The sequence below is a fragment of the Typopeltis vanoorti genome, chromosome 6 (genome assembly GCF_054136105.1).
Source record: "Typopeltis vanoorti isolate ZY-2024b chromosome 6, IOZ_Tvanoo_1.0, whole genome shotgun sequence".
Lineage (NCBI taxonomy): Eukaryota > Metazoa > Arthropoda > Arachnida > Uropygi > Thelyphonidae > Typopeltis > Typopeltis vanoorti.
The window spans coordinates 74304683-74321931 of record NC_143554.1 but is presented as its reverse complement, the minus strand read 5'-3'; the positions used below and the strand labels follow the sequence as shown (position 1 = coordinate 74321931).

The 17249-nt window shown below is 35.2% G+C and overlaps 1 protein-coding gene across 1 annotated transcript in view; it reads right to left on the bottom strand.

Moving 5' to 3' along the window:
- Nucleotides 1-13402: 13402 nt before the first annotated feature.
- Nucleotides 13403-17249, bottom strand: part of LOC150105578 (alanine--tRNA ligase, cytoplasmic-like) — a 270365-nt gene continuing 266518 nt past the window's right edge. Inside the window, exon 21 of the mRNA XM_090394928.1 lies at nucleotides 13403-13673. Within this exon, the coding sequence (XP_090251054.1) occupies nucleotides 13494-13673 (180 nt within the window). The 3' untranslated portion in view covers nucleotides 13403-13493. The remainder of the gene's footprint in view (nucleotides 13674-17249) is intronic.

Genomic DNA, 17249 nt, shown 5'->3' with positions numbered 1-17249 from the left:
GACATCTAAACATATGAAGATATACATCATCATTACATATCAAGAGTTGAAGGCAGTCATAGTAGTAGATTTGTAAGTAGAACAACATGACAGACCATGAAACACTCTGGAAATAGCAACTAGTCACTCCAAATCTGTCTGTGGTTTATGTTTAAAGGTAGGTAATGTTTATTAGGAGATCTGCTGGTTCAAAAGCGAAGAAATGCATACTGGTGGGTGGGTGAAGAAGCTGACTAGTAGTGACCCTCTTCATTATTTTGAAGAGAGAGAGCTGAGATGAGAGAGAAATAGGATGATAGTGGATGGTCGATTTATCTCCCTTTTTTTTGGAATAAATGAAATATAGGTTTGTTTAATATAAATGTTACTGATTGGATCAAAAATGGAAGAACACTACAGAACCAGAAGACTTACTGGTATCCAAGTTATTCACAATTCCTCTGTGATATTCTCTGATCTTTCAGAGAAGATATGCAGTGATCTTTTCTTGACACTGTAGTAGATAATTTGTCTTATTGATCTATGGGGGAGAGAGAGATAGTTGGAGAATATAAAGTTGTGTCCAGTGTCTAATAGCCTTGGCAAGAGAAGAAGATTCAACTGCCATTTGAGCAGGAAGCATGTTTGCTTTAGGTGGCTCTTTAAGAATAATAATAAATTTAGTTTAATCCTTTATCCAAGTGTGAGCAAACAAAGTATCTTCAGGACTGGGTTAAGGTGGTACAACACCAGGGCAACTCGTTGCAAAGGTGGAGCAAGCAACCAACACTCCTATCTCAGTATCTCCTATGATGCAAAACACATCTCCTTGCGGATATGTCTAATGTTATGCATTAAGGGAAGGGCCACTACCCAGACTAGTTTCGACCTTTATTGAGGTCTCTTCAGTGGGAGCCAGGCCCAAGTGGAGATATCAGGCAGAAGCATTAGCAGGTCATCTCTACCTATAGGAATTGCCAATTGGTGTGCCACCCTTTTTTAAAACATCTTTCTCTAAATCCAGAGTAAATTATTAAAAAAGGGTGGCACACCAATTGGCAATTCCTATAGGTAGAGATGACCTGCTAATGCTTCTGCCTGATATCTCCACTTGGGCCTGGTTCCCACTGAAGAGACCTCAATAAAGGTTGAAAGTAGTCTGGGTAGTGGCCCTTCCCTTAATGCATAACATTAGACATATCCGCAAGGAGATGTGTTTTGCATTATAGGAGATACTGAGATAGGAGTTTTGGTTTCTTGCTCCACCTTTGCAACGAGTTGCCCTGGTGTTGTACCACCTTAACCCAGTCCTGAAGATACTTTGTTTGCTCACACTTGGATAAAGGATTAAACTAAATTTATTATACTCTAACCAAGTGAAAAATAAACTTTCAACATCTTTCTCTAAATCCAGAGTAAATTATTAAAAAAGGTGGCACAGCAATTGGCAATTCCTATAGGTAGAGATGACCTGCTAATGCTTCTGCCTGATATCTCCACTTGGGCCTGGCTCCCACTGAAGAGACCTCAATAAAGGTCGAAACTAGTCTGGGTAGTGGCCCTTCCCTTAATGCATAACATTAGACATATCCGCAAGGAGATGTGTTTGCATTATAGGAGATACTGAGATAGGAGTGTTGGTTGCTTGCTCCACCTTTGCAACGAGTTGCCCTGGTGTTGTACCACCTTAACCCAGTCCTGAAGATACTTTCAGGTGCAAACTTTGTTTGCTCACACTTGGATAAAGGATTAAACTAAATTTATTATACTCTAACCAAGTGAAAAATAAACTTTCATGGCTCTTTAAGAGTTGGATATGTCATAAATAACAAATCTTTTTGATAATTATTTGTAGCTGCTGTGAGCTACGTACAGGCTGAGTGCAAAACTGGAGCTTTGTCTTGAGTCACCTGTGTCATGCTGAGTTTTTAAACTGGACTACCTTTAATCTCACTATTTTCTGCCCACTGCTGGACAAGGCTCTCCCCAAAGTCCTCCATTCAGTCGTATCCTGAGCTTTTTCTATGCCACTGAGTTCCAGCCATCTCTTTAATCTCATCTTCCAACCATCTCTTTGGTCTTCCTGTAGCTCTATCGCTGGGATAGCATTCAGATATCAACTGTGTCCATTTCTGAGTGTTACTTCTTGCAATATGACTTGCCTATTGCAATTTGGATCTTTTAACAGCTGTTATAATGTCTATCACCCTAGTCTGAACTCTAACCCAAGTGTTGTGCTTTTAATTTAGAATGGTAATACTGAGTAATGATCTTTCCATTTTCCTCTGGCAATCTTCAACTTGCTACTCAATTTTTAAGTAAAAATTCATATTTCATTTCCATATGTCATAACTGGAAGCATACAACTATTGAAGATTTTTCATTTAAAAAATATTGGGATGTTTTCTTTGAGTGCTTCATGGTGTTTTCTAAAGGCTATCCAACCAAGTTGAATTCTACGTATAATTTTTTCTTCACAGCCTTCCTCTACTGTGATCTTTTGTCTTAGGTAAATGTAGGAGGTTACTATACAATTTACTGGCATTCCAATTGTACTGGCTTTTTTGTGATATTTATTATACATAATTTTTGTTTTGTCTTTGTTTATACGAGGGTTGTAAATAAAGTAGTACAAACACTGTCAGGAACACATAGTTGGTAACTCAAATGCTACTCTTAACAGGCAGAGGTGCTAGTTGTATATACTGTACATGCACACAAGGCGATACAGTCCATTCTAACACGTATCCTTGTGTGGAGAAGTGGTTCAAGTTAAAATCTCAGTGTGCAATGCTCTAAGGTATGCTCACAAGATTAGAACACCAATCTGGTCCAGGTTGCACGAGGTGAAACTGTGAGCAACTGTTATCGTGGCTTTAGGGAAGCCTGTGGCAACAGTGCCCTACTGTACTGGACTGTCACAAGATGGGTTAGTGCATTTTGTGTAGGGCAAGATATCACCTGGACGATAACTGCTGAGCATAATGACCTGCCATTTTAGATGAACATATTGAGCTTGTTCAGAGACTCCTTGGGGTTGATCAGTGATGGCCTGTATGCCAGTTGGTCCAGGAAACTGGGATAAACCACCAAAGTGTTTGGCATATCCTAAAAGAGAGGCTTGGTACGCAAAATTTCAGTTTGTTGGGTTCCACATCACTTGACTAAGATTGCAAATATGGCACATATATATGGCTCTGGCTTTAACCCGGAACAATATGAAAATGAAGGGGATGCATCCCTGAATCATATCATAGCTATTGATAAAACCTGGTAAGGGCTTATGAGCCAGAACTGAAGAGACAAGCCAATGAATGGCACCATTCAGGATCACCCCATATGAAAAAACTTCGCCAGGAACCCAGCAAAGTTAAAGTCAATCTGATAGTTGCTTATGACACTCAAGGTGTCATTTTTCATTATGCTGTGTCCCAAGGACAACCTGTTAATTTACAGTACTATCGACAATTTCTGAAACACCATTTGCATCCAGCTTTAAGGGGAAAGTGAATGCATTTTTTCATGGGTTCTCCACCATGTTTGTTGCATGATAATGCACGATATGTGGAACAATTGGTGATAGAGATGTTGGACAGGTGGCAATGGGATGTATTGGAACATCCTCTGTATTCACAGGATATGAATCCTTGCAACTTTGCCTTGTTCTCCAAAATGGGGAAACCCCTCAAGAGGTCTGCAGTTTCATGATGTGAAAGAGGTTCTTCAAGCAGCAGGTTGCACTATTGCGATATCAACAGGTAATATTTTGCTGATGGTATCCAGCAGCTCCCACAAATTTGGAAACAGGTGCAGAGCATGGCAGGAGATTACACTGACAAGGATGTAATCTCCTGTATAGACTTAATAAATAAACTATTTTGCATTTTGTACATTTCCACTACTTATTTACAACCCTTGTATTTAAACCTTTTTTTTTTTCCTTCACTGATCATTTGTTGAAGTTCTTCTGCAGAGGTTCCTAAAAGAACAATGTTATAGTCCGACCACATAAGCGAGAGCTGTCGTTGGCAGACTGATAAGAATAGTCAATTCACGTTGAAGGGGAGAAAAAAATAAGGCGATGAACAAATTGGTCAACAACACACAAAATCACGTGCTTTATACGTAAAATTTTCCAACTGTTATACAAGCAAAATAGTTACCACTTTAAAAACTACAATGATCATAAAAGAGAAGTTAATTTTCCGATGTGTAATAATAATCCTCATTCCACAATACGGATTTTATCGGAATGGATTCTCCTTCTGTTGACATGCACAGAAGTGTCGAAGGGTCTCATATCTGTGGGTGTACTATATCTGCAAATTGTAGGTGATTTAGCTCTTTCTCGTTTATCATAATTTTTCTATTTTTCCAAGTTTTAAAAATTTTCTTCTTGAACTGCTGTAAATAGCTTAGGTGAAATAGCATCTTCCTGTCTAACTCTTTTTTTATAGGAAATTTCACATTTCTTCCTAATTTTATAGATGCAGTTGAATTATTATATATAAGACTAAGTATATCAATATAATTTTTTTTAGGACTTCTAAAATAGCCAATACTGAGATTGAATCAAATTGCCTTTTCAAAATCAATAAATGCCAGACATAAGATTTTTTGATATTCATTTGTCCTTTCAATGATTTGTCTTACTGCATATGTATTTTCTGAATCTTGCTTGTTCTAGAGGTTGGCAAAAATCTATTTGTTTTGTGTTCTGTAGCTAATGATTTTTTAAAAATATTTTGTATATTTTTGAAGGAAGGCTGATAGGGCAGTAACACCCATCTCTGTGATGGGCCTTCATCTGAACAATAATTAGTTATTTATTGTGTTGAATTTTTTCTTGACAATTATTCATAAGACTATTATACTTTTTTTATAATCTTTGTCAAGTAACTTTATTTTATCCTCCTACATGTTTCGCCAATCTTTTTCTATTGGCATCTTCAGGGAATACAAACTAGTAAGCTAAAATGAAGGTTACAGACTAGGTTATAACTGATAATTCTAATTCATACAAAAAATTGGTATTGTGCATGACAATGTGCGTTTCGTTAACGTGATTTATTCGTTATGGCTCATTACATAATTGTTATGAAAGTTCATTTCTTTGATGTTTAATGATCTGATAAAAGTTTTCCAAATTTCTGGTAAAATTAGACCTTGATTCTTGTTTAGGTTTTCAGTTTTACGGGTGACTGTAGCTGCTTCTTTAAAGGTTCTTGAATGGTAGTTATCTTCTATGTATGGCATAAGGCTCTTATCCCACTCAATATGATGGTTAGTAGAGGCAAATTGGCATGAAAGGCCTGAAATGTCTTGTCTGTTATTTCTGACATATCCCATGTGTTCTTTCTTTCTCGTTTCAAAGCTTCTAGAGGTCTGACCTACGTAACTAATACCACATGAGCACGGTATATTATATACTCCAGAGTACTTGTAGAATGGGTGAGGATCTTTCGGTGATCTTAAAAATTTCCGAATAGTGTTGATTGGTTTGAATGCCACTCTGATCTTATGTGGTTTTAAAAGGTTAGCTAATTTTTTGGAAAGGTTGCTGACAAAAGGAATCTTAATTGTACTGATGTATTGGACGTCATCACGTTGTTGATGTGGTATATTAGTAAAGAGAATCTTGTTATAGAGTCTTTTTGGATAACCATTTAAAGAAAGTTCTCTGGATATTGTGGTTAATTCCGTTAGTAGGCCATCCTTGTTTGTCGTATACTGTATAGCTCTTTTCTTGAGACTATGGATAATGCTAAGTTTCTGAGCTATGTGATGAGCTGAGTTGAAATGGAGGTAATGTCCAGTATTTGTAGGTTTTCTGTATACAGATAGGTTGATACTATTATTGGATTGTTTCTTTATTAAAATGTCAAGGAATGGCAGTTTTTTATCTTTTTCCATTTCTAATGTGAATTTGATGGTATTGTGGAAACTATTGATTTGGTTGAGGTAATTCATTAGTTCTTCTTTCGTATCATCCCAAATGATAAAGATGTCATCTACATATCTGTACCAAATTTTCGGTTTTGAAATGATCTGGGTTAAGATTTTTTTCTCTAGATCTTCCATGAATAAGTCAGCACAAGCAGGTGATAGGGGGCTGCCCATAGCTAATCCAGTGAGTTGTTTGTAGATCTTTTTTGCCAAATAAAATAGTTAGAAGTTAAACAGTGATTGAACAAAGTAGTGATGTTTTTTGGGAACAAGTTGTCTAAGATGTTGATGACTTCAAACACTGGAATGTTAGAAAACAGAGATGTAATGTCCAGGCTTGCTAGTATATCCTCTTCAAAAATAGGGATGTTTTTTTATTTTATCTATAAAATGTTTTGAGTCTTTAATATAAGTATCAGAGATGTGAATGTGTTGTTGTAAAATCTTCGCAAGATACTTTGATAGTTGGTAAGTGGGAGATATACTCTATAACAAGATTCTCTTTACTGATATACCACATCAACAACGTGATGACGTCCAATACATCAGTACAATTACGATTCCTTTTGTCAGCAACCTTTCCAAAAAATTAGCTAACCTTTTAAAACCACATAAGATCAGAGTGGCATTCAAACCAATCAACACTATTCAGAAATTTTTAAGATCACCGAAAGATCCTCACCCATTCTACAAGTACTCTGGAGTATATAATATACCGTGCTCATGTGGTATTAGTTACGTAGGTCAGACCTCTAGAAGCTTTGAAACGAGAAAGAAAGAACACATGGGATGTGTCAGAAATAACAGACAAGACATTTCAGACCTTTCATGCCACTTTGCCTCTACTAACCATCATATTGAGTGGGATAAGAGCCTTATGCCATACATAGAAGATAACTACCATTCAAGAACCTTTAAAGAAGCAGCTACAGTCACCCGTAAAACTGAAAACCTAAACAAGAATCAAGGTCTAATTTTACCAGAAATTTGGAAAACTTTTATCAGATCATTAAACATCAAAGAAATGAACTTTCATAACAATTACGTAATGAGCCATAACGAATAAATCACGTTAACGAGACACGCACATTGTCATGCACAATACCAATTTTTTGTATGAATTAGAATTATCAGTTATAACCTAGTCTGTAACCTTCATTTTAGCTTACTAGTTTGTATTCCCTGAAGATGCCAATAGAAAAAGATTGGCGAAACATGTAGGAGGATAAAATAAAGCTACTTGACAAAGATTATAAAAAAAGTGTAATAGTCTTAATTAGTCATTTAGTCTGAGTAGCTATTGGATTAGGAAATCTTATGTAACGAGTTAACGAGACACGCACATTGTCATGCACAATACCAATTTTTTGTATGAATTAGAATTATCAGTTATAACCTAGTCTGTAACCTTCATTTTAGCTTACTAGTTTGTATTCCCTGAAGATGCCAATAGAAAAAGATTGGCGAAACATGTAGGAGGATAAAATAAAGCTACTTGACAAAGATTATAAAAAAAGTGTAATAGTCTTAATTAGTCATTTAGTCTGAGTAGCTATTGGATTAGGAAATCTTATGTCACACCACAGCAGTGCTGAAGAATATGAAATTGATAGCAGATGGGAGTAGGAAGCTGCAGCAAAAGAAATGTCAACAAAGTGAAAGTGAGTTATCAGGAGGTGAGGGATGACATTCACAGTACATTTGGAGGAAGACTGGTTAAGAGAAAGAGTTGTTGGTAATAGAGATAAGTCAAGGATGTTAGTAGGATAGCAAGGATCATTGTAGTCAGTGAAATTGGAAACAATAAGCTAGTTTAAGCTGCAAATATTGACATATTCAATTAAGATAACCCTGATGTTTGAGTATTTTAGCTGCAGAATATTAAGGCTCAGAGAAATATAGAGTTAGAGTGCTTATAAGAATTTAGAGAGCAATAAAGATAAACACATGGATTCAACAATGACAGCAATAAAAATTTTAGCCGCTGCAGATAAAAAAGGAGATTCTATGTTTTGGTGTGGAATGAAATATCAGATCAATGCACAAGTAATGCAATGATCTGACAGAAGTATGGTTAGAGTTACAGCCAAAGTAACTAAGGTTATGAGGCCAACATACTATGTTTGTTCAATGCATGTTGTTTTCTGGCCAGTTTGTTTTAGCAGAATGAAAAAAAATTGCATTTCTAGGATTTGAACTCAGATTTTTCCAACTGAAGGACAAATGTTTTATTATTCTTATGACCGTGCTAAAGAGGTGTTTTGTGATTGAAAGACCTGTGCACAGGTAATTCATACATCAATTCAGATGTGGTTGCTAGCTGAGGACTTGTTGGATATAACATCTCTGGTTTAGGTATTTTATAAGTGATGGCGCATCATTTAAATTTTTATTAAGGTCACAAATGCTGGCAATGTGAAAGGCGAATTTCCTTCAGCATTGCATTGATTCTAAGGATTCTTGGCTAGGACTTGTTAGTTTGTTATAATGAGATATGAGTATAAACAGAACTACTTTTTTTTGATATTTGCATTTCATTTTTAGGGATTTTTTATTTCAAGAATTTTTAATATATTACGTTGCTCAAGATTTGGCAATTCTGAACAGGACTTATTGAAATTATACGAACAGGAGTTGTAAATAAAATAAAAACATGGTAAAAATTTATGAAATACAATGATAATTTTTCTTTTTTTTTCAGTAGCTTCAATTACTTGAAGAGCATTTTTTCCCATTGCATCTGGAACCAACCATAACTGTATTCATAAAAACAAAGTCTTTTACTAAAATAATCAATTTAAGTAACAGATTTGTGCATGCTACATGCTATAGTTAGAAACATAATGCAAAATTGAACCAAGAGACGTTCTTGCTTAAACTGTATCTATGCACTAAGTACACTAGTTATGTTACTCTTCTCAAATAAAATTATATTTTCAAATGCTATAGAAATTCCAAAATGTCAGCATTTTTCGTTTTTTTTTTTTTTTTTGATAGAGAGAGAGAGAGAGAGAGAGAGAGAGAATAATACTGATAATAATATTAGTGCATTTTTAAGTCTTTTCTGTTTCATAATATGATATATAATCAGCATAAAAAAAATGCAAGGTAGCAGAATAAATAAAAGTAACACTATCAAGAGAAATGCTGATATTTGTAGCTACTATAGCAAGTCAATATCTATAAGCATTTGAAAATATAATTTTATTTTTATAATTTTGCATCATCAGCAAACTGAATATTTCCCTTTAAATCATTTCCTATAACATTTATGTACAAACTAAATAGCAGTGATCTAAATATAGGGACTTGCTGCACACCACTTATACTCCATATACTGCTCTTTGGTATCTGTCCATCAACCTCCCTCATATCCATGTCACCAGATCCATTTCAATTTGTTCCAATTTACACAACAGGATTCCACGTAGCATCATCTCAAATGCCTTTGCAAAACCCAGCGGTATCAGAGAATCACTATAGAAATTTTCTCTTTACTCTCCTTCTCTTGTTTAGCTGTATATTCCTTTGCACCTCTTGTTCTTTTCTCTTCTCATCTCTGCCAATCAACAGATGTTTCTGCAATCTCACACTTTGTTCTGCGAAGCATGAGATTGAATTATTTCTTTTATGGGGTCCTCTGCAATCTCCATCTTCCAATAACATCTTTCAACAACATAATTGATGCTAACATTGTCCCAACTTTTTTTTTTTTTCTTTCAATAGTCTCGTTTCATCTACACTATGCTAGTGTAAAGATATTACACTTACCTCGATATAGTGATAGATGGGGCTTCCTCCTCTAAATGTGGATAGTCATAATTCACATTTAACTGCTATTTTTTGCATTCCATGCTACAGACAGACACTGTCTGTTGATTTGTCTATATCGGTGGTTGTTAACCAGTGTTCCCCAGAATACTTGTGTTCCGCGAACTGGTTACAAGTGTTCAGCTGGTAAAAGATGTCACATGACAGTTCTGAGTGTAATTGGCTACTCTGATCCTAACAACTGAAGATTGCTATGCGCATTGACTTCTTGACCAATAGAATATCCTTTATTGGTCTCGTGTTTGCAGGAGGAGCATCTCTTTTACAGTCATTCATTGATATGTGTTTGGTTTGTGTGTTGGTAACATCGTAATAGCGCACAGGCCATTTTTAATGTATATTTGGTTTGTGGGTTGTCTAACATCATAGTAGTACACAATGGATATATTATTAAACAAATTTATTAAATTTATTATTAAACAAAAACGTGATTCTGAGGCAAATATTAATGATGGGGAAAATACAACTGGAAGTAGTAGCAATGACGTCGCTGCAAATACGTCTCATACAGAAGACAGCATCATACGTAGTAAAATAAGAAAAAATTAACAGACAATATTTGGACAAATATTTTAAGTTGAGGTTTTACATGGACCAGTGAGAAAGAATGTCCTTTTCCCCAGTGTCTTGTATGCAGGGAAAAACTATCCAATAGCACAATGATTCCTGCTAAGTTGAAACGTCACTTTACTATGAAGCACCAATCTTGCATCAAAAACTAAAGATTATTTCAAGAGATTGTTGGACATGCAAGTTAAACAAGTAAAAGTATTTCGAAAAGACTGTTAAAATTTCCGATAAGGCACAACTTGCATCATATAAGGTAGCTGAATTAATTGCTGTAAAATTAAAATTACATACTATAGCAGAGTCTCTTATTTTGCCAGCATGTTGTGAAATAGTAAACATTATAGGCGTAGGTTTCTGTGGTTTAGCAGTTCATAAGAAAGATTCCAGTAATTGGGCCACATGTTTATTAAGATAAATAACCATAAAAAAAAAAAAAAAACGACAAGTTTCGTAAGTCTTATGTAAGACTTACGAAACTGTTGATTTTTTTTATGGTTATTTATCTTAATAAACACATGGTCCAATTACCGAAATCTTTCTTAGTAAACATTATGTTTAGCAACGAAGCAAAAAAATGAAAATTATGAAAATTCCTCATTTGGAAGATTTAAATTAAAATGTCAGATGATATTGAGAAAACAGTTACCAATAAACTTTCCAAACAACATTATGCTTTACAAATTGACGAGTCCACTGATATTAGTGGTAAAGCTCATATACTAGGATTTGCTCGTTTCATTAATGAAAACGAAATAGTGAATCAATTTCTATGCTGCAGAGAACTTACCAAACATACAACAGGACAAGATATTTTTGATTCTATTATGTCATATTTAGAAATTTTAAAATTTCATGGGAGCTGTGTGTGTGTGTGTGTAGGAATTTGTACGGACAGTGCTCTATCAATGGTAAGATCTGTTCAAGGATTTGTTACCCTTGCAAAGAAAATAAACCCAAATATTATATCTGTGCACTGTTTTTTCCATAGAGAATCCCTAGTTTCAAAAACATTATTGGCAATATTAAAACCTGTACTAGACCAAGTTGAAAATATGGTAAATTACATCAAGTCAAGGTATTTAAAAGCACGCCTTTTTAAAAAACTTTGCATATCTATGGAAGCCAAGTAAGAATCTTTGCTTTTGCATACTGAAATAAGATGGTCGGTTATCCAGGGGGTAAAGTGCTATTCTGAATTTTAGAACTTAACAATGAATTATTGGCCTTTTTTCAAAATGAAGGTACAGATGCTTTTGTAGAATGTCTTCAAAATGATATTTGGTGTGCTAAAATGGCATATTTAGCTAATATTTTTAATTACTTAAATAGTGTTAATACAAGTATCGAAGGGAAAAATGAAACTATTTTTACGTCCACTGACAAATTGTCAGCTTTTCAGAAAAAAGTATCTCTTTGGAAAAAACTGCATATCAGAAAAAAATACAGTAGATATGTTTCCTTTGCTCCATAATAAAAATGTCGAGGGAATTATTTCTGTGATAACAGAACATTTAACAATATTGGAAGAAAAGATTTCAAGTTACTTTCCCTCCTTAAATATACACAATTATGACTGGATACGAAATCCATTTGGCACAGTTAATACATCAAGTTGTGAATTTTCGTTACAAGAAGAACAACAGTTGGTTACCTTGTCAATGGGTCATACTCTAAAAAGGAAATTCTCTGAAATAACTCTTGAGAAATTTTGGATTTTTGTCCTAGCCAAATTCCCAGCTCTCTCCACAAGGGCACTGAAAATTTTGTTACAGTTTTCAACATCATATTTGTGTGAGCTTGATTTCTCAATATTATTAATCAATATAAAAACTAAAAAGCATGAAAGACTTACTAATATAGACAAAGAGATGAGGATAACTATATCACATATTAGATCTGATATTGCTGAAATCTGCAAAAGCCGACAAGCTCAATATCTCATTAAAATAAGTTCCATTTTTATAAAAGGCAAGCTCGTGCATACTTTTATTGTTAGTTTTATGACTGTAATGCTTTTGGTGTTCCCCAAATTTTTCTCATGATCAAAAGTGTTCTGTGACTTCGAAAAGGTTAAGAACCACTGGTATTAACATATGCAAAGCATGAATTCTTGAATTGAAACTGGATAAATGCTTTGTTTTGTGAATCAGTCTGAATGATCATCATTATAGATTTGCTGGCTAATTTAAGATTATCTCATATAAGCAGTACATCTAATAACTGTGTTTGCTATTTGATTCTGGATAATTGTAAGATGTCACTTATGACATTTTTTAGCTAATTTTAAAGACTAATTATAGCTGCCTTTTACTATGCATATTAGCAACAAATATTGAAGATACATATCCAGAATGAGGCCTGTGTAGCTCAGTAGAAGTGACACTTGCATCCTCTGTGCTAGGCTGTCCAAAGGTGGACTTAAGTTCAAGTCTAGTCGCTGACTGGAGAAACTTTTACTAAAAAGAAAGGAATATATAAAAGAAACTTTTTCTTAGCCTATCTTCAACTTGTTCCTGAGCTCTAGCATGGGCAAGTGAGTTTTTTTCTGCCGGAAACGGGTTTTCATCCCATGAACTCAAGAAAATCAACCATAGAACCCACATTATTTCAGACGGTAACATATCTTGTTAGGCTTAGGTACCAAGAGATGGCAGCACTTGTTTGCTAGTCTCTTCATCGGTTGCCACTTATTAGTGATGGGCCAGTTATCTCTGATTGGTCAATGGAGACTGAACTGCCCACTCAGTCTCCAAAAGCTGGATAGGGTTAAAAGGTCTCGCCTACTCCCTATAAGGGAATAAAAGGTGTTAGCTGATTATTATTATTATTAGTAGTGTATCCAGAATTCTGATAAACATTGATGAAATTATACTCTGATGAATTACTTTGTATTGTTAGCAAAGATGAAAAACACCCATTCCCTCATCTGAGATATGAAAACTGATAAGAAGATCAAGTATCTGGATCCTATGCAAGACTATAAACAGGTTTCATGTTTTCAAATCTTGCACATCTGATGGATTTTAAAAGATTAGGAAAATAATATAAAAAAAAAACACAATGAGGAGAGCAAACATTAATATAAACAATAATTATTTACACTTTTTTACATTCATCTATATAACAATTTAAAATTGTACATTTCTAATAAATACACAAAAATGAACTCATAAAAAACTTTCAGCAGTGTGACTTGCAACATCTATCGCTTCTTTCAGTTTATCTTCTGTAATATCTGAAAAAACTAAACTGTCTTCATCTAACTGTTCCCGTTTTTTATCTGCCTGTAAAACTGTAGCCACTGATTCAATCCATTCTTTGGGACCAAAAGCAGAACTGATCAATTTCTATTAAAAAAAAAAAAACACTTTCATAACAAAATACTTAGAGCATAAGTATTACATATCTCTATTAAAAAATAAAAGCCAAGAAAAAAAGCAATAATTGCAGTAGTTTCTTAAATGAATCCTGGAAATATTCAGGTAGGAATATATACAGGGTGTTCGGGATAAATTTGACATATTTATAATTAATTATATTTTTCCGTAAGTTACATGTATTAACACACACTTCTCTTCATTTAAAAGGTTGGACCCTTCTTCATTCATATACAAGATGTCAGAAAGGATGGATAGCTGGAACCCACCTGAATCATGGAAGAGAATAACTTGTATCATGATGATTCGTGCCGGCCATCAAAATCTGGTTCTTTTCCGATGAGAAAAACTTTTGCCAGGATCAAAAACACAACACGCAGAATAACAGATGGCTTGCATACAGTACAAAGGACATTCCTCGTGTAATGCAGACTAAATTTCCCCAAACTGTGATGGTTTTCGGATGTGTATCCTCTGAAGGCAATGTGATGCCTCCGCATTTTTTCCAAGAGGGCCTCAGGTTGACTTCAGATGGCTACGTGGAGTTGCTAAACACTGTAGTCAAGCCCTGGATAACAAGGGTAGCCAATGGTAGGCCGTATGTATGGCAGCAGGATTCGGCCCCTTGCCACACCTCTGGGAAAAGTCAAAAATGGTTGTCTGAAAATTTCTACGACTTCACCAGTCCAAATGTTTGGCCTCCAAACTCCCCAGACCTTAACCCCATGGATTATTTTGTATGGGGCGCAGTTGAAAAAGACACCAATCGCACTTCCAGTAATACAAAAGCCCAGTTAATGGATAAAATTAAAACAGTTTTTGCGGCCCTTCCCAGGGAGACTGTAGCATCAGCTTGTTTGAGGTTCCGAAGCAGGATTGAAGCTGTGATCGATGCTAATGGTGGTTATTTTGAGTAAATCTTGTTGATAGTATTGTAATTAACTCTGCCTGTAATGTTTTTTGTCAATTCATTAAATTTAATAGATACAAAGAAGATTTTCTTTTTCCTTACGAAACTGTCAAATTTATCCCGAACACCCTGTATATAATAGCAGAAGGAACTCCAGTGATCACTTATATTGTCTAACAAGTTCTCACCTCTTCCTGAAAATTAACAGCAGGGTGATCTAAGTAGTAAGAATTATATGTGTTTTTCAGTGAAATTAGAAGAGATGTGTTTATGTTACTAACAGTTCTGGATGATTTTATAAGACTGAAAGAATGTTCATATTAAACTGAGAGATACAGTTTCATTTTTAATCTCCTTCCCCAACATTATTACTTAAAATATTTAATAAATAATATTAAATATTACAAGCATTATGTACAAAACAAGCAATAACCTTATTGTTTCTTACTTTATTTCTTTTTTAAAATATAATTAGAATTTCTTTAGTTGAGAAGCGAGTGGCATAAGTGTAGAGAATGAAAGAAAATGATACAAGACAAACTTGGCATTGGGGGGGGGGAGGAACCCTGTGTGAGAGAAGTGTGGATGATAGATACAGAAGTAGATGTGTGAGTTGTACAAGAAAGGGTTGAGATGGCCAAGAATATAGGGAGCAACTTTTAGATCTGGGAAGGGATGTAACATCAGAAATTATAAACAGAAATGGCAGTGGGGGGGGTATGTAAACAATATATATCAGCTCATTTCTGAACTTGTATATGTAACCAATGCCAGAAGTATTCAAAACAAGGGGGGGGATGAAACTGTAGCTTTGATAGAGTTCAACTCAAAAAATTGTCAGAATAAGTGATGTGTGGTTAGACGAAGATGACATCCTGATAAGAAGAGAGCAATAGATGGATATAATGAAGACAGATAGGACAGAAAGGGAGAGGAGTATTACTGTGATGATAGATGAGGAGTTATATTCATCTAAAGTTTTTTGAAGCATTTTGAAGCTGTAAGGTGAGATGGAGAGGATGAAATATTCAGCTGGGTGCTGTTATAGACCTGGTAATGTGGAGGGAAGTGAGAAAGAAATGTAGAAGCAAACTGATCTGCTTAATAAGAAAAGGGTGATGATCATTATGGACAATTTTAATTATTGTAATACAGATTGGACTAAAGAGACAGCACCTAGTGCAAAGAGAATGAATTTTAGTTTTAAAAGACAACTATCTTAAAGAGTACATGACTGAGGGTACATGAGGATCAAGGGTCTTGAATTTGGTTATTAGAAGATGGACTGTAAGTGAGGTGTCAAATCTTCCTCTCAATGATGAAAGTGATTACTTGGGTGGTAGCCCAGCATATGAGGACGTCTGTGAGAAATGAATATACATGGAACTAATAAGTTAGTGATTATCACAAACTCAGGAGATGGCAGCAATGTAATGAAATGAGTAATTGGATGGAAAGGGGGAGTCGATGCTGCTCAGGCCCTGCTCCAGATTAGTTTGTTGGTTTAGATTTACAGCCAAAGCAACTTAGTCTATGAAGCCAGTGTATTATACCTGCTAATTGTGTGTTCTTATAGCCAGTTTGTCTGTTTTGCAGGATGAAAAACCTGCGTTTCGAGGAGGGGGGCCCTTCTACTCCCCCATATGAGACCAACTAACTCACTCACCTCCAGTTGAAAAGTTCTTATAAAGTTCTTCCCATTCTAGATGGGATTTGAACCCAGCATTTCCAACCAAAGGACATTATCAATACTGACAGAGATATGGAGGCTCCCTGCTCAGGAATTCTTTCAAAGGCAACATCTGAATGCATTCCTAAGGTCAGGAAGTGAAATAAGGTAGGTATGAAATGGATGAATGAAGAGGTGAGGCATGCAATTTGGAAGAAGCATTAGGGAGGCAGCACAAGACAAATGGCACAGTCAGCCACATGAGAGTACAAAAAAGCGAGAAAGAAATCTGTTTGGTAAGGATATAACAAAAGAAATCTCATCTGGTTTGGTAAGGATATAACAAAAGAAATCCTAGGGAATTCTTTCAATATGTGGCCAGCAAAAGTAGAAGGAATGATTATGAAAGGATGACACTGGTTAGTGAAAACAGTGGAATGATAACCACTGAGGAGAATATAGTAGAGATGTTAATTGAACAATTCATAAAGGTATTTCATTCTAGTGAATGTAACATCATGCAGAACTTGAGAGCAGTGGGAAGGAAGAAGCTACCAATGGTGAGTAAGCAGGAGGGCATATGAGGAATGTGATTGTCAATAAGGCTGTAGGACTTGATGGTATATCACCACATCTTGAAAGAATTTTCCTGAGAATTAACAACAGCTTTGATATACCTTTTTAACAAGAGTCCTAGACTGGGACAAGTTCAAAAGAAGTAGAAAGAGGACAAAATTGTTCTGCTTCCTTAGGAAGCAGAACAAAGTGATAAGATTAGAGTTTTAAATTGTAGGCCAATCTGTTTATCTGGAGTTGTGTTCAAAGTATTAGAGAGGTAAGTCAGGACCAAGATTCAGAACTGGGATGACAATGGCAGCATTCTCTTTGATGGACATCATGGATTTTTGCTAAAAGAAAGTTATATTTTAGCAGTCTACTCATAAACTACTCAAAAAAAGTCACAAAT